Source organism: Geotrypetes seraphini, chromosome 3 (assembly GCF_902459505.1).
Source record: "Geotrypetes seraphini chromosome 3, aGeoSer1.1, whole genome shotgun sequence".
Classification (NCBI taxonomy): domain Eukaryota; kingdom Metazoa; phylum Chordata; class Amphibia; order Gymnophiona; family Dermophiidae; genus Geotrypetes; species Geotrypetes seraphini.
Window position 1 is genome coordinate 70,088,911 of NC_047086.1, and position 18,606 is coordinate 70,107,516.

The 18,606-nt window shown below is 41.3% G+C and overlaps 2 protein-coding genes across 5 annotated transcripts in view; one reads left to right on the forward strand and one right to left on the reverse strand.

The window, feature by feature from the left end:
* The window catches only part of MCPH1 (microcephalin 1), a 490,428-nt gene that overhangs the window by 167,536 nt on the left and 304,286 nt on the right, over window positions 1-18,606 (reverse strand). The window contains exon 13 of one of the 4 annotated variants that reach the window (XM_033937329.1): window positions 14,580-14,598. The exons of the other annotated variants lie outside the window; for them this stretch is intronic. Coding sequence (XP_033793220.1) covers window positions 14,596-14,598 — 3 coding nt within the window. The 3' untranslated portion in view covers window positions 14,580-14,595. Of the gene's footprint in view, window positions 1-14,579; window positions 14,599-18,606 lie in introns of those variants that run through there. 4 annotated transcript variants of the gene reach the window in all.
* Window positions 1-18,606, forward strand: part of ANGPT2 (angiopoietin 2) — a 205,378-nt gene that overhangs the window by 61,793 nt on the left and 124,979 nt on the right. The gene's annotated exons all lie outside the window — the stretch shown is intronic.

An 18,606-nucleotide genomic window follows, 5' to 3' on the forward strand; every position in this document is an offset into this window, starting at 1 on the left:
GCAAAGAGTCTGGTACAGAATTGTGGAAATTTGCTGTTCTGAGGGGAAGCAAAGAGGTCTATGTCCAGTGTTCCCCATCGAGATAAAATTGGATAAAAGACTTTTCATGCTGGGGACCATTCGTGAGGCTGAAGAAGCCTGCTCAACTTGGCTGCCAACACTTGCTTCCTCTCAAAGTAAACTGCCCTGAGAAGTAACCCACAAGCAGTGGCCCAATTCTAAATCTCATTTGCCTCTAAAGGGGATAAGATCCCATGCCTCTTTGTTTGTCAAATAGAACAAAGCAACTTCGAGTACTACCTGTTGAAGAAGGCAGTCCTAGAATGCTTTGAGAGTGTTCGCAGCTCTAGAAAATTGATATGGAGGGTTTGTTCATAATGAGACCACACACCCACACACCCTGTGTGGAGACTGTCTACATGAGCTCCCCAATCTATCATAAAAGCATCTTTGGTTAAACATTTTTGGTGGGGGAAGCGGCTGAAAATGGAGACACAGATAAGATTTTGTGCTAACATCCACCATTGGAGAGAGTGCTGTAGATATGGGGTGACCTGAACTGGAGCAGAGAGAGATCTTACGGCTTGGGAGCATTGTGTTGATAAGGTCCACTGTGGAATTCTGAAATGAAGGCAAGTAAATGGGGTCACATGAATCACTGATGCCATGTGACTGAGAAGGCTTAACATCTGTCATGCAGAAGTGCATTTGAGGGTGGAGACTGTCGGCCCTCTGCTAAGGTAGAAAAGCCCAACCTTGAATGGTATTCAAGAATGATCCTATGAACTCCAAGTTTGTGACTTTTGGTAGTTGATGGCAAACACTAGAAACTTGAGGAAACATACTGTTGATGTTATGGATGAGATGCTTGCGATTAAGCAGTCTTGATCAATCAGTCATCCAAGTAAGGAAATACGTGAAACCCTCCTAAGTGAATGGTTGCTGCAACTATCACTAGGCATTTTATGAACATATGAGGAACACAGGCTAGTCCTAAGGGCAAGATCTTGTACTGGAAGTTTTAGGGACTACGTGGAAGTGGGGATACTTCCTGTGAGCAGGTAGGATGGACATGTGAGTGTAGTCTTTTTTGAGATCTAGAGAGCAAAATCAATATCCTTTTGCTAGCAGGGGTAGAAGGGTTTCAGACCATGCAAAACTTCTCCTTAAGAAAAAATTTGTTTAATGCTCAAATAGGTCATAGGCCTCCAATTTCTATTTTTATCAGGAAATAATTGGAGTAGAGGCTCTGACCCCTCTCTTGAAGAACAAGTTCTATTGCATTTAGCTGGAGAAGGGCCAAGAGTTCCTGGTGAAGGAGGGTCTTCTGCAGGCTCTTTTGGTGGGTGGCTTGGAAGCTTTTTGATCAGCCCTGAGTAACAACTTGAAGCATCCACTGATCTGCTGTGATAAGAGTTCAATGTGGGTGAAAATAGAGAAATGTGCCTTTGATAGGGAGAATGGGAGATAGAATGAGGGGAACATTAGCAATGCTCTCTACAAAAAATAATCAAAAAGATGACTGCACTGAGAATGGGGTTGAGACTTTGTGTGTCTTTTGACAAGGGACACTGATCAACAGGTCTATAGGATGAAGAAAATAGCTGACTATAATGACAATGTGTAGTAGCAGTAGGAACATCTAGATGGAACAGAGTATATTCTAGAAGTCAGAGGTTTGAGGCTTAGATAAAGTGGTCATGATGTAGGTGTGTTTTTAAAATTTTATCAGCCGCTTCTTTAATCTTGTCTCTAAACAGATTATCACCCTTACAAGGAACATCTGAAAGGCGCTCCTTGACTCAAGTTTCTAGATCAGAGACCCTAAGCCAAATTAAACAGTGCATAGCAATTGCCACTGCAAATGTTCTAGAAGATACATGAAATGCATCAAATATGCCTCTAGCTAGGAACTTTCTCGTAGTGAACAAGTTCTTGGATAAGTATTGGAATTCATACTCTAAAGCTGAGAATACTCTGAAAGAATAGAACTGGTAGTCCATAATAATTCTACTGATGAGCATAGATAATTGAAAAATGCATTTACCAAAATAGTCTAATGTTCTGCTCTCCCTTCTTGGAGGAGCAGAATCATAAGATCTTGAACTGCATGAGCATTTTAGAGCAGATTCCATAACTAGAGAGTAATGTTGAAGTTGTGTTCTCTCAAACTCTGGACACTTTTGTATGCTATACAATGTATAAATTTTTTAGGAGCTATCTGGATTGATAGAGAGGTTTCCCATTTCTTAAATAGGGCATCTTTCAAGACCTTATGTAAAAGTACCTTGACACAGTCAATTGGTGGTGTTTTATAATAAAGAAGCTCAAAAAGCTAAGACTGAGGTTCTTCCTCCATCTCCATTTTAAAGGGAAGAGCTTGACCCATTTGCTTTGTAAAGCTAGTAAAGAATATGCTCTCTGGGGAAGACTTACGCCTTTGAGGTAAAAGAGAAGGATCAGAAGGTATGCCATAAGATTCTTATGCCTGTAAGCCTGTTTGAATGGTGACTGTATAATATTTTTGATTCACCTCCCCCATTTTTAACTTGTAAACTGCTTAGATTTTACTTTTGTTTATATTTGTAGTTTATCAAATAAACTAAACTTCTGTTGACAAAATTGGCAGAGCCTCATCTGAGTGGTTTGCAATATTAGTCAGAATCTTCAAAATTCTCTCTCCGAGGAGAATCTGGGTGTAGAGGAGCATCAAGGCAGGGGTTGATGCTCTGACACAAGAAATAACTCTTTTGTCAATGACAAAGCATGCCAAACCCTGATGCTCAACATTGAACAGTGTGCATAACCTTGTCCTTGATCAATGCCTCAATGCATCCTCAGGCTGGGCTGAGGCAGGCATGGATGCCTTTAAAGCCTGTGTAGGCAGCATCTGCAGTAGCCCTGAAAGCTCTTGTTGGAGCATAGCCGGATCTCCTCCTTAAGAGTCAGCATTTGCACTGGAACAGACTTTGGCATAGAGCAGTCTGAGTGCATGTTGTATGGAAGACTTCGATGTTGAGGCATACCTGGTAGGAAACATGATTTGAAGCAATGGAGATTGATGTACGATACATTAACCCTTACTATGCGTTGAGGAAGTAGACGCCTGGGATGATGTGCCATGCATAGAAGGGAAAGAATATTTATGCTTCTTAGCTTTTTGATATGCTATCCAACTGCCACATAGGTCTCTTATTTTCAAATGGGTGATTAAATATTAGATTGCGCTAGTAGAATGTACTTCAGTTTGCAAAGAGTTCAGAATTCTTCTGGAACAGAATGGATATAATCAAGAAGGGTATTACAACAAGAACAAAAGAAGTTATCCTGCCGCTGTACCGGGCAATGGTGCGTCCGCATCTTGAGTACTGCGTCCAGTATTGGTCACCATACCTTAAGAAGGATATGGCATTACTCGAGAGAGTTCAGAGGAGAGCGACACGACTGATTAAGGGGATGGAAAGTCTTTCATACGCTGAGAGATTGGAGAAACTGGGTCTCTTTTCCCTGGAGAAGAGAAGACTTAGAGGGGATATGATAGAGACTTACAAGATCATGAAGGGCATAAAGAGAGTAGAGAGGGACAGATTCTTCAAACTTTCAGAAAATAAAAAAACAAGAGGGCATTCGGAAAAGTTGAAAGGGGACAGATTCAAAATGAATGCTAGGAAGTTCTTCTTTACCCAACGTGTGGTGGACACCTGGAATGCGCTTCCAGAGGATGTTATAGGGCAGCGAACGGTACTGGGGTTTAAGAAAGGATTGGACAATTTCCTACTGGAAAAGGGGATAGAAGGGTATAGATAAAAGATTACACAGGTCCTGGACCTGATGGGCCGCCGCGTGAGCGGACTGCTGGGCGTGATGGACCTCAGGTCTGACCCAGCGGAGGCATTTCTTATGTTCTTATGATAGTAAAATACTGAATTATTTGAAGAAAATGATTCAGATTCTTCAAACTTATAGAAATATTAAGATATGAAAATGCCAGACCAGCATCACAATAAACAAAGGAGTTGATATTCAAAAATGATTTTTTTTTTTTGGGGGGGGGCTGCAGAATCACAAATTATCAGCCCTTGTGGTAAAAAAAACTAATGGCTCACAAACAATGTTACTCCATTTGGCTTGGAGCACTGGGCTGGCAAGCCATGGCCTGATGTTTCTGGGCCATCTCTTAAAAGGGCCAGCAATTTTTTAAAAAAGGCTTCCACATGTCCCCTCCCAATGGAAAAAACTTGTTGCAATCCCCCCTCCCAACCTGAAGGGCCCTTCCAAGGTGTGACCCCTCCCAGAAAGCCTGCCCACTGTCCTGAAAGCTCCTCCCTATCATAACTTAAATATAGGGTTAGTGTCATGGTATTCTCTCTAGGAGGTCATGCTACTAACTCTAGAGGATCATAGTTTCATATAAGAGTACAACACAAAATATTGGTCATTCAAGGATAGCCTCTGAATGCTGCCGAAGACTTGGATCTTCAGTACCTGGATACTAAGGGGCTCATAATCAAGAGAAATAAGTCTAAAAACCCATCCAAGTCGGCACTTGGATGACCTAAAAGTCAGGCCATCCAAGTGTCGATAATCAAAATGTTTTTTTAGATGTATCCAGGGATATTTTAGGCCTCTGAATGCCGTTGTGCGCCCAGAGCTCAAAGGGACGTTTTGAAGGAGTGGTGAGGGTAGCACGTGGGCCGACCTAGACTTAGTCGCACTGCAGGGATAATCTAAAGGTTGACGAAGCTGCCTGGATGTGATTTATATGTTGTGACTTAGGTGATCTAAAAACAGGTCTAAGTGGCCTAAACGTTTCCAAAGTGACCTGATAACCACTGCAGACACAAAAGTATAGACCCCCACACACTCCCCCAGTCATCACTGACTCTCTCACATTGCCATAAAAATTGGAATAAAAACATACATATGCCTCCGGAACATCAGCACCTGGCCTAGTAGAGCTGCATATAGGTGGATTAAATAGTCTGGGAGGGTGGGCTAGTGAGGACCCAGGCCCATAAGCAGTCTGGTAGAATATCCGAGCCCACCAAACCCACTCCCAAAACCCTACTCTACACTTCCCCCTCCGTATTCGCGGTTTCGGTTATTCGTGGTTTTTCATGTGCAGGCTCTACCCCCAAATTTACATCACAGAAAGTCGCTGCTCCCAGTGATGCACAGCAAAAATCAATCCTCCTAGCTATTCACAGAGAGAATTGATTCTCCCAGCGTTGTACAGAGAAAATCATGGCACTTTCTTCATAGGAACAGGTAAGGTTTTGTGTCTTTTTATAGAAAAACCGCAAACAACATATGTAAAGTTATTCGTGGTTTTTCTGTATTCGCAGCCATGCTGATCCCCTATCTCCGCGAATACAGAGGGGGAAGTGTACTGCCATATAGGCACCACCTGCAGCCATAAGGGCTATTGGGTTGTAGACATGTGGATATAGTGGGTTTTGGGAGTCTCAATATAAACTATAGAGGAGTTCTGGTGAGATGTTGATGTGCCAACTTTTTGTGAAGTTCACAGCAATGCCCTGTAAGATGCCACACTGATGTGTAGTCTTGTCTGGATGGCCAGTCCATCACATTGCTGGCCCCCTTCCACGGTTCATAGCGTTCATAACGCGGAAGACAAAGGCGCGCGCTGACAACTGAGCACAAGATGGAGGTGCGCTCCGAAGAAAAAGACTGTTTTTAGGGCTGCGACGGGGGGTTTTCTTGGGGAGCCCCCCCCCACTTTACTTAATACAGATAGCGGCGGCGTTGTGGGGGGTTTGGGAGGTTGTAACCCCCCACATTTTAGTGAAAACTTAACTTTTTCCCTAAAAACAGGGAAAAAGTTAAGTTTTCAGTAAAATGTGGGTGGTTACAACCCCCCAAACCCCCCACAATGCCCCCACAACGCGGCGCGATCTGTATAAAGTAAAGTGGGGGGTTTCCCCCCACACCCCCTGTCGTAGCCCCTTAAAACAGTCTTTTTCTTTGGTGCGCACCTCCGCGCTGCGCTCAGTTGTCTGCTCGCGCCTTTGTCCCGGTGCGCTTTTGACCTGACACCCCTTCCACGTCTAAAAGGTCTTGTTCTGTACGTTTGTGACTTGGACGAGTTTTTGAATGAGAATGTGATATAAAGATGGACGTACTGGTGGTCTGGGCGATCAAATGACTGGATGTACAGATGGAAGATTTTTGAAAAAAAAAAATAAATTTACTTTGGATGTATTTTTTGAGAATGGGCATTTTTCCACTGCCAAATTTGGGTGACTAGCACCCTACATCCAAATCGGACTTAGACGTATGTTTTAATTATGCCCCTCCATGGGCCTTAATATCCAGGTGTAATTTAGCTGGCAGCCATTAGTGGTTTTTGGGCTTGTTTGTTTTTTTAACACGGGCGTGGAAGCTAACCCCCTCTTTTATGAAACTGCAATAGCAGTTTCTAGTGTAAGGAGCTGCGCTGCTCCCAACGCTCATAGGAACTCAATGAGCGTTGGGAGCAGCGCAAGCCATTCAGTGCGGCGCTATCACAGTTTCATAAAAGGAGGCCTAAATTTCTGTTTTCAAAAATATTGAAAACAAAAACTTCTTTCCAATTTAACATATAAATTCTGTGTGCGCACATCGCCCCTCCCCTTCCCCCAACTACTATTGCTGTGGCCTGAAGAGAAGTCTTTTTTAAAACAAACTTTTTAATACAAATCTCATTCCAGTAGGGGCTGTGCATGCAATTACAATCGTCCTCTCCCTTGAGATCTGAGTGCATTCCAAGTTTTTTTTTTCTAGAATGAAAATTAAGGGCCTAATTTATCCAAAGGTTATCCTGTTTTGTGCCTGTGGGAAACATTCAGGGGTTCATTTTTTTGTTTCTATGCAAGATTAACTGTCACATTAAACAAAACAAGGATGTTATATTATGAATTGATAATGTAATCTTAAATCTGCAACTCAGAAGCAAAATGATGGCCGCTTCACTCTTTCATTTTGTCCGTTTTAGTCCAATCTCTAACCCAATTTCTTTACTTATAACTTAATAACTATTACACAGTAAATGAAGTGACAGTGCAATTCTGTAGCCAAAGGAACTTTAACAACAATATTATTAGCATTAATTTATATCACTAATCTTTAATGTTCTATTTGATGACAGAGCAAAGAGATAAAGACAGGCTGAAAAGTTTAACTGGAGGTCTTTACTGGCACAGAGATACTCAACAGGGCACTGAAAGATCTCCTAGTGCAGATTTCTCAAGCATTCCCATCTATATTCTCAAGAGCTTTTCTTGAGAAACAGCAGCATTCTAAAGGGACTTCCTGCCCCAAGCACCAAGGGCAACAAACCAGTTTTAAATTGATACTCTTCCAGCCAAAATTATGTACTTGTGCCAGATGGATTCTATTTGCTTTGTAAACTGTAACTGTGCTCGCTAGGAAAGACTGGGTTTGTAGTAAAGGGAGAATTTCATTCTCAAAGGCCAAATTAATTGGTCTGAAGGTGGAAAATATTCAACTATAATTACACAAAACTATTTTGTACTAATATTTTTATGTTCTGCAGTGAATATTTCAAGACTGCTTAACTAATGGACTTCCTGTTATAAATAACCCTTCTTAGTGTGCAAAAATGGGCATATTGATAACAGAAAGAACATGCAAACAATTTATTTTCTGGCATGTTTAGATAAATATTTACGATTTCACTATTTGTTTTTTTCAAATCTAAGCTCAGAGTGAGCTAAATTGTGAGCCCATTTGGACAGGGATATGAGCAGCACCTGAGGCAATGGAAGGTAACGTGATTGAGGTCACACAGAGTGTGGGAAAACAAGGATTTGAACTCTCATTTCCCTGATCACCATCTACTAGGCATGGACAGCTAAAAATGTCATGTCCTTTTTCTATTTTTCCTCGTTCCTACAAAAAGAGGAGTACAGTATGAGCCCCAAAAATCTCATTGGCAGCTTTCAAGTAGCCTGCTTAAGCACAAATGAGAGAAATAAATGAGGAAGGTATATTAAAATATACAAAACTTTGCAGATACTTGCATGATACTTGCAATGGTGCTTACAATGTGTTGTTTTCCTCTGCTAAGTGCAATTTGAAAAGCTTTTACATTGTGCTACAGGTAAATAAAATTACGTGAATAGTTTTCTATTCGGAAATTTTATTCACATAGAGGGGCCCCTTTTACTAAGCCGTGTTAAACGCTAACAAGCACTTAACTTAGGAAAAAATGTTCTAACACATGATGTACTAAAGCACATGGCCACTAACGCATTTCTGTGTCAGTTTTGCTATCTGCAAGAACTAAACTGGTTAATAAGTCCATAACACAGGAGCCCTTTGCACCTCCTAAATAGGAGACAGAAAGGCCTGGAATCTCTATAAAGCACCGATATCGGCGGCTGCCTACAAAGTGGCGGCCAATCACATGTCATTCATAGAATGGCTCCTCTGTGAAAACAGGCGCCAGAAATGTAGGCCTGGGTTTTCCAATCCCACATTTCCAGCACCTATCTTTGTGGTGAATCGTGCCTACGTAGGCGCTTTAGGCCACCGAATGACACTTCCGGCGTTAGCCATGCCCATAGTGGCATTCGGCGGCCTAAAGCGCTTTCATAGGCACAGTTCTAGTGTGTATTATTTAGGCACTGGTAGGCGTTTTAATAGTGCAACTTTTTGCCATTTTAAGTGGCATTTGTTACTTAACTTGGGCGCTGCATAAATTTAGGTGCCGTTTCTAGAATTTCCCCCTAAGTGCTTTCATGTAAATTTTTTTAAATGGCCATGCGCTAATGCTAACATTAGCACGTGGCCAGAAACTCAACACATAGAAAAATGCAATCCTACTAGGGAAATTATTTGCATATAATAAAATTTAAACTGCTTTAGTTGTACCTAGAAAGGCGGTATATCAAATACATTACCTAGCACAGCTTAGTAAAAGAGTCCCACAATTTAATGAATTCTTGCAATGCCAAATTAAGTAATACAGTTTATTAAATCTTAGGGTCATATTCTATAAATGGCGCCATACGTTAGGTGGTGAATGCCCTACCGCTGCCTAAATTAATTATTTTAATTGACTTTAATCGGCGTAGTAATTGAACCCATTGTTCAAAACCAATTAAAAACTTGTTTAAAAAAAGTAGGCGTCGGGAGACATCTACAATGCCCCATTTCTTTCTTTCTTTCTTTCACCCTGCCCCCTTCTTTCTTTCTCTCTCCATGCCCCCTTTCTTTCTCTATGTCTGTTTTTCTCTCTCTGTGTCCCCTTTCTTTCTTTCTGGCTTCCTCTCCCCCCCCCTTTCTTTCTCCCTGCCCTCCCCCATGCCACCGCCATTGGGAAACATGCTGCAGCCACCGCTGCCAGGGAAAGACTGCCACTGCCACTATCAGGAACAAGCAGGCACCGAGTTCTCCCTCCCTGCTTTTCTTCCCCTCAGAGCTGACCAACTCTCGCCGCCCGACGTCAATTTTAACGTCAGAGAGGACGTTCTGGGCCAGCCAGGCAGCGATTAGTTGGCCCGGAACGTCGTCTCCGAAGTCAGAATTGACGTTGGGTAGCGAGAGTTGGTCGGCCCCTCGGGGAAGAAAAGCAGGGAGGAAGAACTCGGTGCCGGCCTGTTCCCGATGGCGGCAGTGACAGCCTTTCCCCGGCGGCAGCTTATTCCCCGGTGGGTGGCCAGCTGTGCACCCCCTTGGGGAGTGCACCTGGGGCGGACCTCCCCCCCCTTGGTACGCCACTGGTGGCCAGCACCATTTTTTAGGCAGCTGCCGATTTAGGTGCTATTTACAGAATCTGGCCCTTAGGGTATAGCTAAACTAGAGAAAGGTTTTCATACCAAATTTTGCAACATGCTACACTTCTATGAGATGTAGCTTTTTTTTTTTTTTAAATTACTGTTGCAAAGTTTCACAGTTAAATTTTTCTACTATGCTTAACTGTATACACGTCCATGTAGAAAAAATTGTGTATGCAAATTATCTAACTGTACATAATTTTTCAATCTTTAGGATATATACTGGATTGAGTAAATGGATGTAATCAGTAATTCAAAATTCAACTATAAATAAGTCCACACTCTTAAAGATCAAAACCCAAGTCCTACAGCATTCTGATTGTCGGCTATTCAATGAATATTGGAAGAGGACTAAACCATTCTGATCTACTACTAGAAGAGCAAGTAAACAAACAAAGGGATCCTTTTACTAAGCTGCAGTAGCGTTTTTAGCGCGCGCTGCAGATTAACACGCACAGCCCCACGCGATATGTGGAAAAACTATCGCCAGCTCAATGGAGGCGTTAGTGTCTAGCATGCGCGCTAAAACCGCTAGCGCAGTTTAGTAAAAGGAGCCCAAAGAAATAAATGATCCCATTAAGGAAAGAATGTAGCATATACAAAAGACTGCCTTCATAAGCAAAAGATGACCCTAAAATTTTAAAGTCAAGAGAAACAATATAGAAAATAGAACGTTTTTGGCACCCAAACACTGAAAACATACCACTAATCAGATTAGGAACATACAAATGCTGCACTTGCCTCCTTCATGTGTCCAGCTGCTCAGCTGTGCTGTTCTCATAACCCGAAAGATGTGTCTGAAACCTCTTATTCATCAATCTGACAGTGCCCTGGCAAGATCTTTCACATAGATGAAGACCTCACAGTCCTTCACTGACACACATCGAGTTAATTGTATTAGTTTTGTTTTTATCTCACTTTTCACCACCATCACTTTTGATTTCATTAATAATGAGGACTTACTAACAAATACCTAAAAATATTTTGATCACACGCTGTAAATGGGTTTGTTTTTTTCATTTGCCAAATTTAACCTTGCATTTTTTTTCCAACTTGGCAATTATGTGATATTTTGAAAGTGTGTCAGTATGTGATTAAGCCTCTCTTTCTTTTGGCAACTAGTCACATTTTTCTGTCATATTTTATTATTTAAAATGATATGCAACAACAAAGAATGACAGGAATGGTTTTATATCCAAACACCAGAATTAAATTTGAACATAAATATATGCCACTGTTACTACAGACTTAGCTTCATGTAACCTCTGGTCCTTTTATCTTGTTTTACTAAAATAGGAACTTTGTAGATGTCAACTTGCCATGAAAGGTAATATTTTTCTGAATTCACCCTGGTGCTGACTTGGTTAAACTATATGCCAAATGTAGCCATTATACTGTAGTATCTTATGACTAAAAACACAATTCAAAGAGCATTAAAGTAGGAGTTTGTTTCACTGACTTACACAATAAATGATATACGTTAATTATAAAAGAACAATTACTGTACAGAAATATTAAAAAATAATTTTAGGAAAGCAAAAGAACTTGATTGTATGCTGTAAGCTTTTGCAGCCCTTCACCTATGACAGTTATTGCTGTAAAAGGAGCTTTTACAAAGTACTAGTGGTACTTACTGCCATCCATTTTGTAGGCAGTAAGGGCTGGATTCTGTAAACGGTGCCTAAATCAGCAGGTGCCTTGAAAAAAGGCGCCAGCCACATGTCAATTACGCTTAGGTGCTGTTTACAGAATCGTGTAATGGCACCTATCACAAAACTTAGGCACAGGTAATTTAGGCCAGGGTTTTACTGGACTACATTGTAGGCACCTAAGTTCTTTTGAGAATCACTGCTAGCGGCACCTGTCTCTATCTCTGCCCACATATGCGCCCATTTAGGGACTTGGGTATGATTGTATGTGATGATCCTAAGGTGGCTAAACAGGTTGAAAAGGTGACAGCGAAAGCTAGCAGGATGCTAGGGTGCATAGGGAGGGAGATATGGCCAGTAGGAAAAAGGAGGTATTGATGCCCCTGTATAAGACTGGTGAGACCTCATTTAGAATATTGTGCGTAATGCTGAAGACTGCATCTTCAAAAAGATATAAAAAGGATGGAGCCGGTCCAGAGGAAGGCTACTAAAATGGTACGTGCTCTTCATCATACAGCATATAGGGATAGACTTAAAGATCTCAATATGTATACTTTAGAGCAGTGGTCTCAAACACGCGGCCTGGGGGCCACATGCGGCCCGCCAGGTACTATTTTGAGGCCCTCAGTATGTCTATCATAATCACAAAAGTAAAATAAAACAGTTTCTTGATCATATGTCTCTTTAGCTACAAGATACAATATTATTATTAAGATTTAGACAAAAGGAAAGATTTATAAACTATAAAGAGTTTTACCTCATACAAAATTGTCAATTCTTTAATAAAACATGAACTATTTTTTCAGAGGCCCTCCCAAGTATCTACAAATCCAAAATGTGGCCCTGCAAAGGATTTGAGTTTGAGACCACTGCTTTAGAGGAAAGGCGGGAGAGGGGAGATATGATAGAGATGTTTAAATAACTATGTGGTGTAAATGCACACGAGTCGAGTCTCTTTCATTTAAAAGGAAACTCTGGAATGAGAGGGCATAGGATGAAGTCAAGAGGTGATAGGTTCAGGAGTAATCTAAGGAAATACTTTTTTACAGAAAGAGTGGCAGATGCATGGAACAGTCTCTCGGTAGAGGTTGTGGAGACAAAGACTGTGTCTGAATTCAAGAAAGCTCGGGATAGTCATGTGGGATCTCTTAGAGAGAGGAAAAGATAATGGTTAATATGGATGGGTAGACTGGATGGGCCATTTGGCCTTTATCTGCCATCATGTTTCTAGCTGCCTATCTTTTATAGAATGGGTAGGCACCTATCGACCCATTACATTTATTTTTCTAATTATGAGCTTGTTAAAGCTCGTTTAGGTAATTAATGTAGGCACCTAGCTTCTCTTAGAGAATCTGGCTGTTAGGACTCATGTGATAATCCTATGCTAACCAGTTAGTGTTTGGTAATGTATCTGCACTGATTAGGGTAGGAATGGCTCCCCTGACACCCGCTCCCCCCAAAATTTTTTAGTGCATGGATTGGCTTGTACTACATTGGCACTTACTGCAGGATGTCTGTGCACATCCTGTGGTACACCATTTTAAGCTGCATTAATGCAACTCAGTAAAATGACCGCTAAGTGATTTGTCTATCAACTTTGAAAAGTGACATGAGGGAGCTTTTGTCTATTTTTCTTGGCAGAAAAACTCATGCTCTTTGAAACTGGCTGGGGATCATCTGCACTGCAGTCTTCATGTCTTGCTACAGATAGTGCAAGAATTTAATGTATTTGGTTGGTGAATGAATTCCAACTACTTTGATCAATTGGTATTGAACCTCTTGTAACTCTGTTTAATTGATGTGAACCGCCTAGAACTCCCTGGGTATGGCGGTATACAAAAAATAAAAAAATAAAGTTATTAAGTACATTAAGGGGTCCTTTTATTAAGGCGCACTAGCCGTTTTAGTGCACGTTAAATATTAACGCATCCATACACTATAAAGGATGCATTAGCATTTAGCATGCGCTAATATTTAACGCACGCTAAAACAGCTAGCAGGCCTTAGTAAAAGGGCCTTTACAAAGGCACGCTACCCGTTTTAGCGCATGCTAAACGCTAACGCGTCCATAATGGATGTGTTAGCATTTAGCGTGCGCTAAAACGCCTTAGTAAAAGGACCCCTAAGAGTCAGTAGTTTTAAGTTAACCATTTCCTATTTTGGGGTAGTCTCAGTTATCTAAAGAGCTTTTCATATGATCACCCTCCTCCAGGGCCTCCCAGCTGAGTCCCATGGGGGTCACTCGCTAGGTAGACTAGACCTTCCCACATGTCCTCACCAAACTTCCCAATCTCCCATTCTTATCCCTGCTCACCTCCATACTGCATACACCCTATCCCCTCACCAACTTTGTTCTTAGTCCACTGCCACTCACTCCCATCCAAAACAATTTTGTAACCACATACATTCATCACACACTCCACCCATCCACTCTCCTATACCCAACTTCCCCCATAGTAACAAACAGATTTATAAAAATATTTCCTTTAAATCCCCAGTTCCTCCCAACTTTATCCACAAAATGCCCCCTAAGGATACCCAGTCCAATTACACTACTACCATTAGGCAAGTTTGTTGGGATAATCATAACATACCTTCTATATAGATTATTTTTTGATCTCCCAGCCACACCATATTTTTCTTCCCCTAGATAGGCACCTCACCCTGGTTAATAGATCATCTGGCTTCCCATGATCTCTCTATATATATCCAAGTAAGGTTGTAATGTAATGCACATGGTCGAAGCATCAAAAGTCCTAATGTTCAAAAACTCCCCTCCCAAAAAAAAAAATTAAAGAAATGTAAGAAATTCAAGATAAAGGTTCTAGCAGTCAGAAAAGATTCCCCTCCTCCCCCCTCCCCCAAGTCACATCTCTCTGAGATGCCTGTAAAGTGTAATTCAAGAAAGAGAATTATCAAAAGGTCTCTCCTGCAGCACAATATTTTAAAATTCTACTGGTCATGCTAGAGTATGTCTTATTTCTTCCATCACCTCACTGTGCTCTTCTGCCAGCATTTTCTCCATCAGCTGCCTGCACCATCAGTAATGGTCCATAAATGCTTTCACTGCATCCAATTCAGGGAATGTCACAGTGCAATTTTCATATGTCATTCGCACCTTATAATTTATGGCAAATCGGATCCCTCTACTGTGGAGAGATGTACAGTAGAGTGTAAGAATATGGCTGCTACCACTCTCACTCCCTAAACTCTAACTGTCTTTCCTTTCACATAGGCCACCATGATATTTTCTTTTTCTGCATAATTAAAGACACGTATCAACAGCCCTGCTCCTCTCCTCTTGGGACAACCTGATGCACTTGTTTCACCATGATGTATTCTTTTTCTCTGACCCAGATTACCCAGGCTCACAAAGGTCCATAGCTCACTGTCCTTAAATGACTCTAGTAGACCTGCTCTGTTCTTAAATGAACCCTAACTAACTGATTGCAAGGTATTTACTCTTTATAGAATTATAACATTTTGCACTATCTTTATATAAATTGTTCAATCAACAGCAGAGCTGAGGCTTGAAGTCACTGCTCAGCATTCTGTCATCACTTGATCCCCAACACAGCACTTTCTGAATTACTTTCTTTACCTTAGTCCATAAATACAAAAAGTCCAAGAGTTAAAATTGTTTTTGCAAGAAAAATTTTTTTTATTACTTCTGTTTTCCTTACAGCTTTTCCTACTGTAAAACATATAAATTATACTTTCTTAAAATTCTGTTATAAATGCAATTATATTATACTATTCATGCTAAAATATATTAAATGTTTCTAGGAACTCAATATCTGCAACCATCTATAAATCATGCAAATATAAAAGTAATAATATTTACTTTAAAAATAGAGAAATGTATAATCCACTGCAGATTAAATCCAATGCAGTATTTCTCAATTAGTGTGCAGTAAAACACTGGTATGTTGCCAGGCCTACAAATCTTTCAAAATATGCAAAACAGATAAAAATGAAGAAAATAGGAATAAAAACTAGTAAGTTAACTGTAAAGCACTGCAAGGCAGACCAAAAATAGAATTGGTAAAGAAGCTTGCAGTAGAGGTAAAAGCAACTTGTCAAGAGCATGCTAAAATACCTCAAATAAGCATATTTCTCCAAGGGAGTAGCATCTAAAGTGCTGTACTAGGATAGTTTTGTTTGAAGCTAGTGTGTCTATGTGTCAAGAGAAGCATATTGGTAATCTGATCCTGGACTGAATTCCCAAAATGGACTGAACCTAGAGCTAGATGCACTAAACAGGGTCATTAATACCGTGTGGGTCCTCAGCGATCCAATTTTTGGCCGATTCCAAAAGAACTATTGATGCACTAACAAGTTTGCATGCAAATGATTTATATGGAGGTTCGCTTTAATCCCTGTCACTCCCATCCAATGAATCGCTGTGAGAGTGACTCTCACACATGCGCAGAGCAGGCAGGGAAAGCCCGAACAGCTGAAAGGCAAGGGAAGCCCTGAAGCAGCCTCTTGGCACTCAGTTGTTCGAGGCAGCAAATCTTTTTTTTTGCAATGGACACAGATGTTGTGGGTATGTTACACATACACAATATCTGGTCTCATAAAAAAAAGAGCTATCCCCCCTCCGCTGATGATGGCCCTTCCTGACATCTCTCTGACTAACTGGCACCGGGGACTGCCCCCACCTCCGTGGCTGTGACCCTCTAGATAATCAAGTAGAAATTTTCAATGTTGAACCTGTTTATAATTTTGAAGATAAGGATATGGTTCAGTTTGAGTTGGGGAGGAATTAAGCCTCTTTGAAATGAAGTATGAGGTGTCTGAGGAGCCCAGTATGGATTGTATGGAGCTAAGTTAAAGGCTCACCTAAGTTAATGTCTGTTGAGAAAAGAAAGAAAAGAAAAATCCTGAAAGTATTGTTGTTTGCAATTAAGGAAGATAAAGCACAGAATTGCAAGAATTGATGTTTTGTGTCATGGCAGCAGGATTGTAGGCAGCCATGCAGTAACTTATGGGCCAGGAGCCATTTTGTGTTTGAATACTGCTGTGAAGAAGTTGTGTGTTTGGTGCCACTGTCCTTCTGATAAAAGACTCTTTGGTGGCTGTCATCATGTTGGGATCTGTTTGAGCATTATACCAACCTGAGCAATGGAATAAAAGTCTATTTTTGACTGTTTTGGTAACTTTGATTTTCTTTATTGCGTACCCTAAACCATCTACCATACCTTGCCTTCTGCTCGGCCAAGGTCTGTGTGCCCAGACAAGGCCTCTGGCGCCCAAGTCTGGGCGCGCCCGGTCATAAGAACTTAATTTAGATAATAATAATAACAACTTTATTTTTATATACCGCCATACCACAAACAGTTCTAAGCGGTTTACAAGGGAAGAGACTGTATACAGACATGATGAACAAACTCTTTGTTGAAGAGTTTTTAAAATACTGTATTTTTCGGTCTGTAAGACGCACCTACGTGTAGAGGAGGAAAAACCAAGAAAAAAAATTTGGATCAGAATTTTTTTTTCTTGGTTTTTCCTCCTCTACACGTAGGTGCGTCTGGTGCGTCTGTTGCTGGGTAGCCCGAAGCCTGCAGCCCCCTAGTACCTTTTTTAACTGGCGGTGGTCCAGCGCTATCTCCTGCTGGACGGCTGCCTTTCTCGCTGCAGAGTGGCGCATAAGGCAGAAGCGCAACCTTTGTGCTTCCTGACTGATCCCATGCCACTCCATGATTGGCTGCCGTCAGTTCTCGCGATTGACTGCCTTAAGTGCCGCTCTGCAGCGAGAAAGGCTGCCCTCCCACAGGAGACCGTGCTGGACAACCGTCAGTTAAAAAAGGTACTGGGGAGGGGTGGGGGAGGTGTATTCGCTCCATAAGACGCACCCACTTTTCCATCCCCTTTTTGGAGCGAAAAATACAGTAAACAACACTCTTCCATACCAGGGATAGGCAACACTAGTTCTAAAAGGGGTAATTTGGTAAAGTAGACAGCTACATTTAGGCACCAATTATTTTTATAAGTCTTTGGAATACTGGAATATATGTTCCTATGCCGCGAAGAAGGCAAACAGAATGTTGGGTATTATTAAGAAGGGTATTACGACCAGAATGAGAGAAGTCATCCTGCCATTGTATCGGGTAATGGTGCGCCCGCACCTGGAGTACTGTGTTCAGTATTGGTCACCGTACCTTAAGAAGGATATGGCAATACTTGAGAGGGTCCAGAGGAGAGCGACACGAATGATTAAGGGCATGGAAAACCTTTCATACACTGAAAGATTGGAGAGACTGTGGCTCTTCTCCCTGGAAAAGCGGAGACTCAGAGGAGACATGATAGAGATCTACAAGATCATGAAGGGCATAGAGAGAGTAGAGAGGGACAGATTCTTCAAACTTTCAAAACATAAAAGAACAAGAGGGCATTCGGGAAAGTTGGAAGGAGACAGATTCAAAATGAATGCTAGGAAGTTTTTCTTTACCCAGCGTGTGGTGGACACCTGGAATGCGCTTCCAGAGGACGTAATAGGACAGAGTACGGTACTGGAGTTCAAGAAAGGATTGGACAATTTCCTGCTGGAAAAAGGGATAGAGGGGTATAGATAGAGGGCTACTGCACAGGTCCTGGACCCTTTGGGCCGCCGCGTGAGCGGACTGCTGGGCACGATGGACCTCGGGTCTGACCCAGTGGAGGCATTGCTTATGTTCTTATGTATGTATGCTAAATATGCACCTGCTTGCTATTCTATGTGCATATCTTTTAACATTAGGAAAAGAATAAAAAGTTAAACAAAAAGTACCATAACGCCACTGCCACTCCATGGGGGGGAAAGGCAACTTGAGTATTAAGTGCAATTTGGGTTGCTGCATCTCAAATAAGATGCAGCAGAATTAAAAAAAGGTACTGAAAAGGGTGACCAAAATGATAAAGTGGATGGAATAATTCTTGTCCAAAAAAAAGGATAAAGAGGTTAAGACTTTTCAGCTGAGGGAAGAGGTCTATGAAATTCTCAGTGTAGTGAAACAGATAAACGTGAATTATTTATTTTTCATTATTAAGCATTTCCTTAAACTCCCAAACTCATTTACAATAGAAAATATCCACCACCACTCCACCCAGCCTACTTGAAAATCACAAAAATAGGTACATCCTAAAATCTATACATTCTGAACTAGCTCATGGAT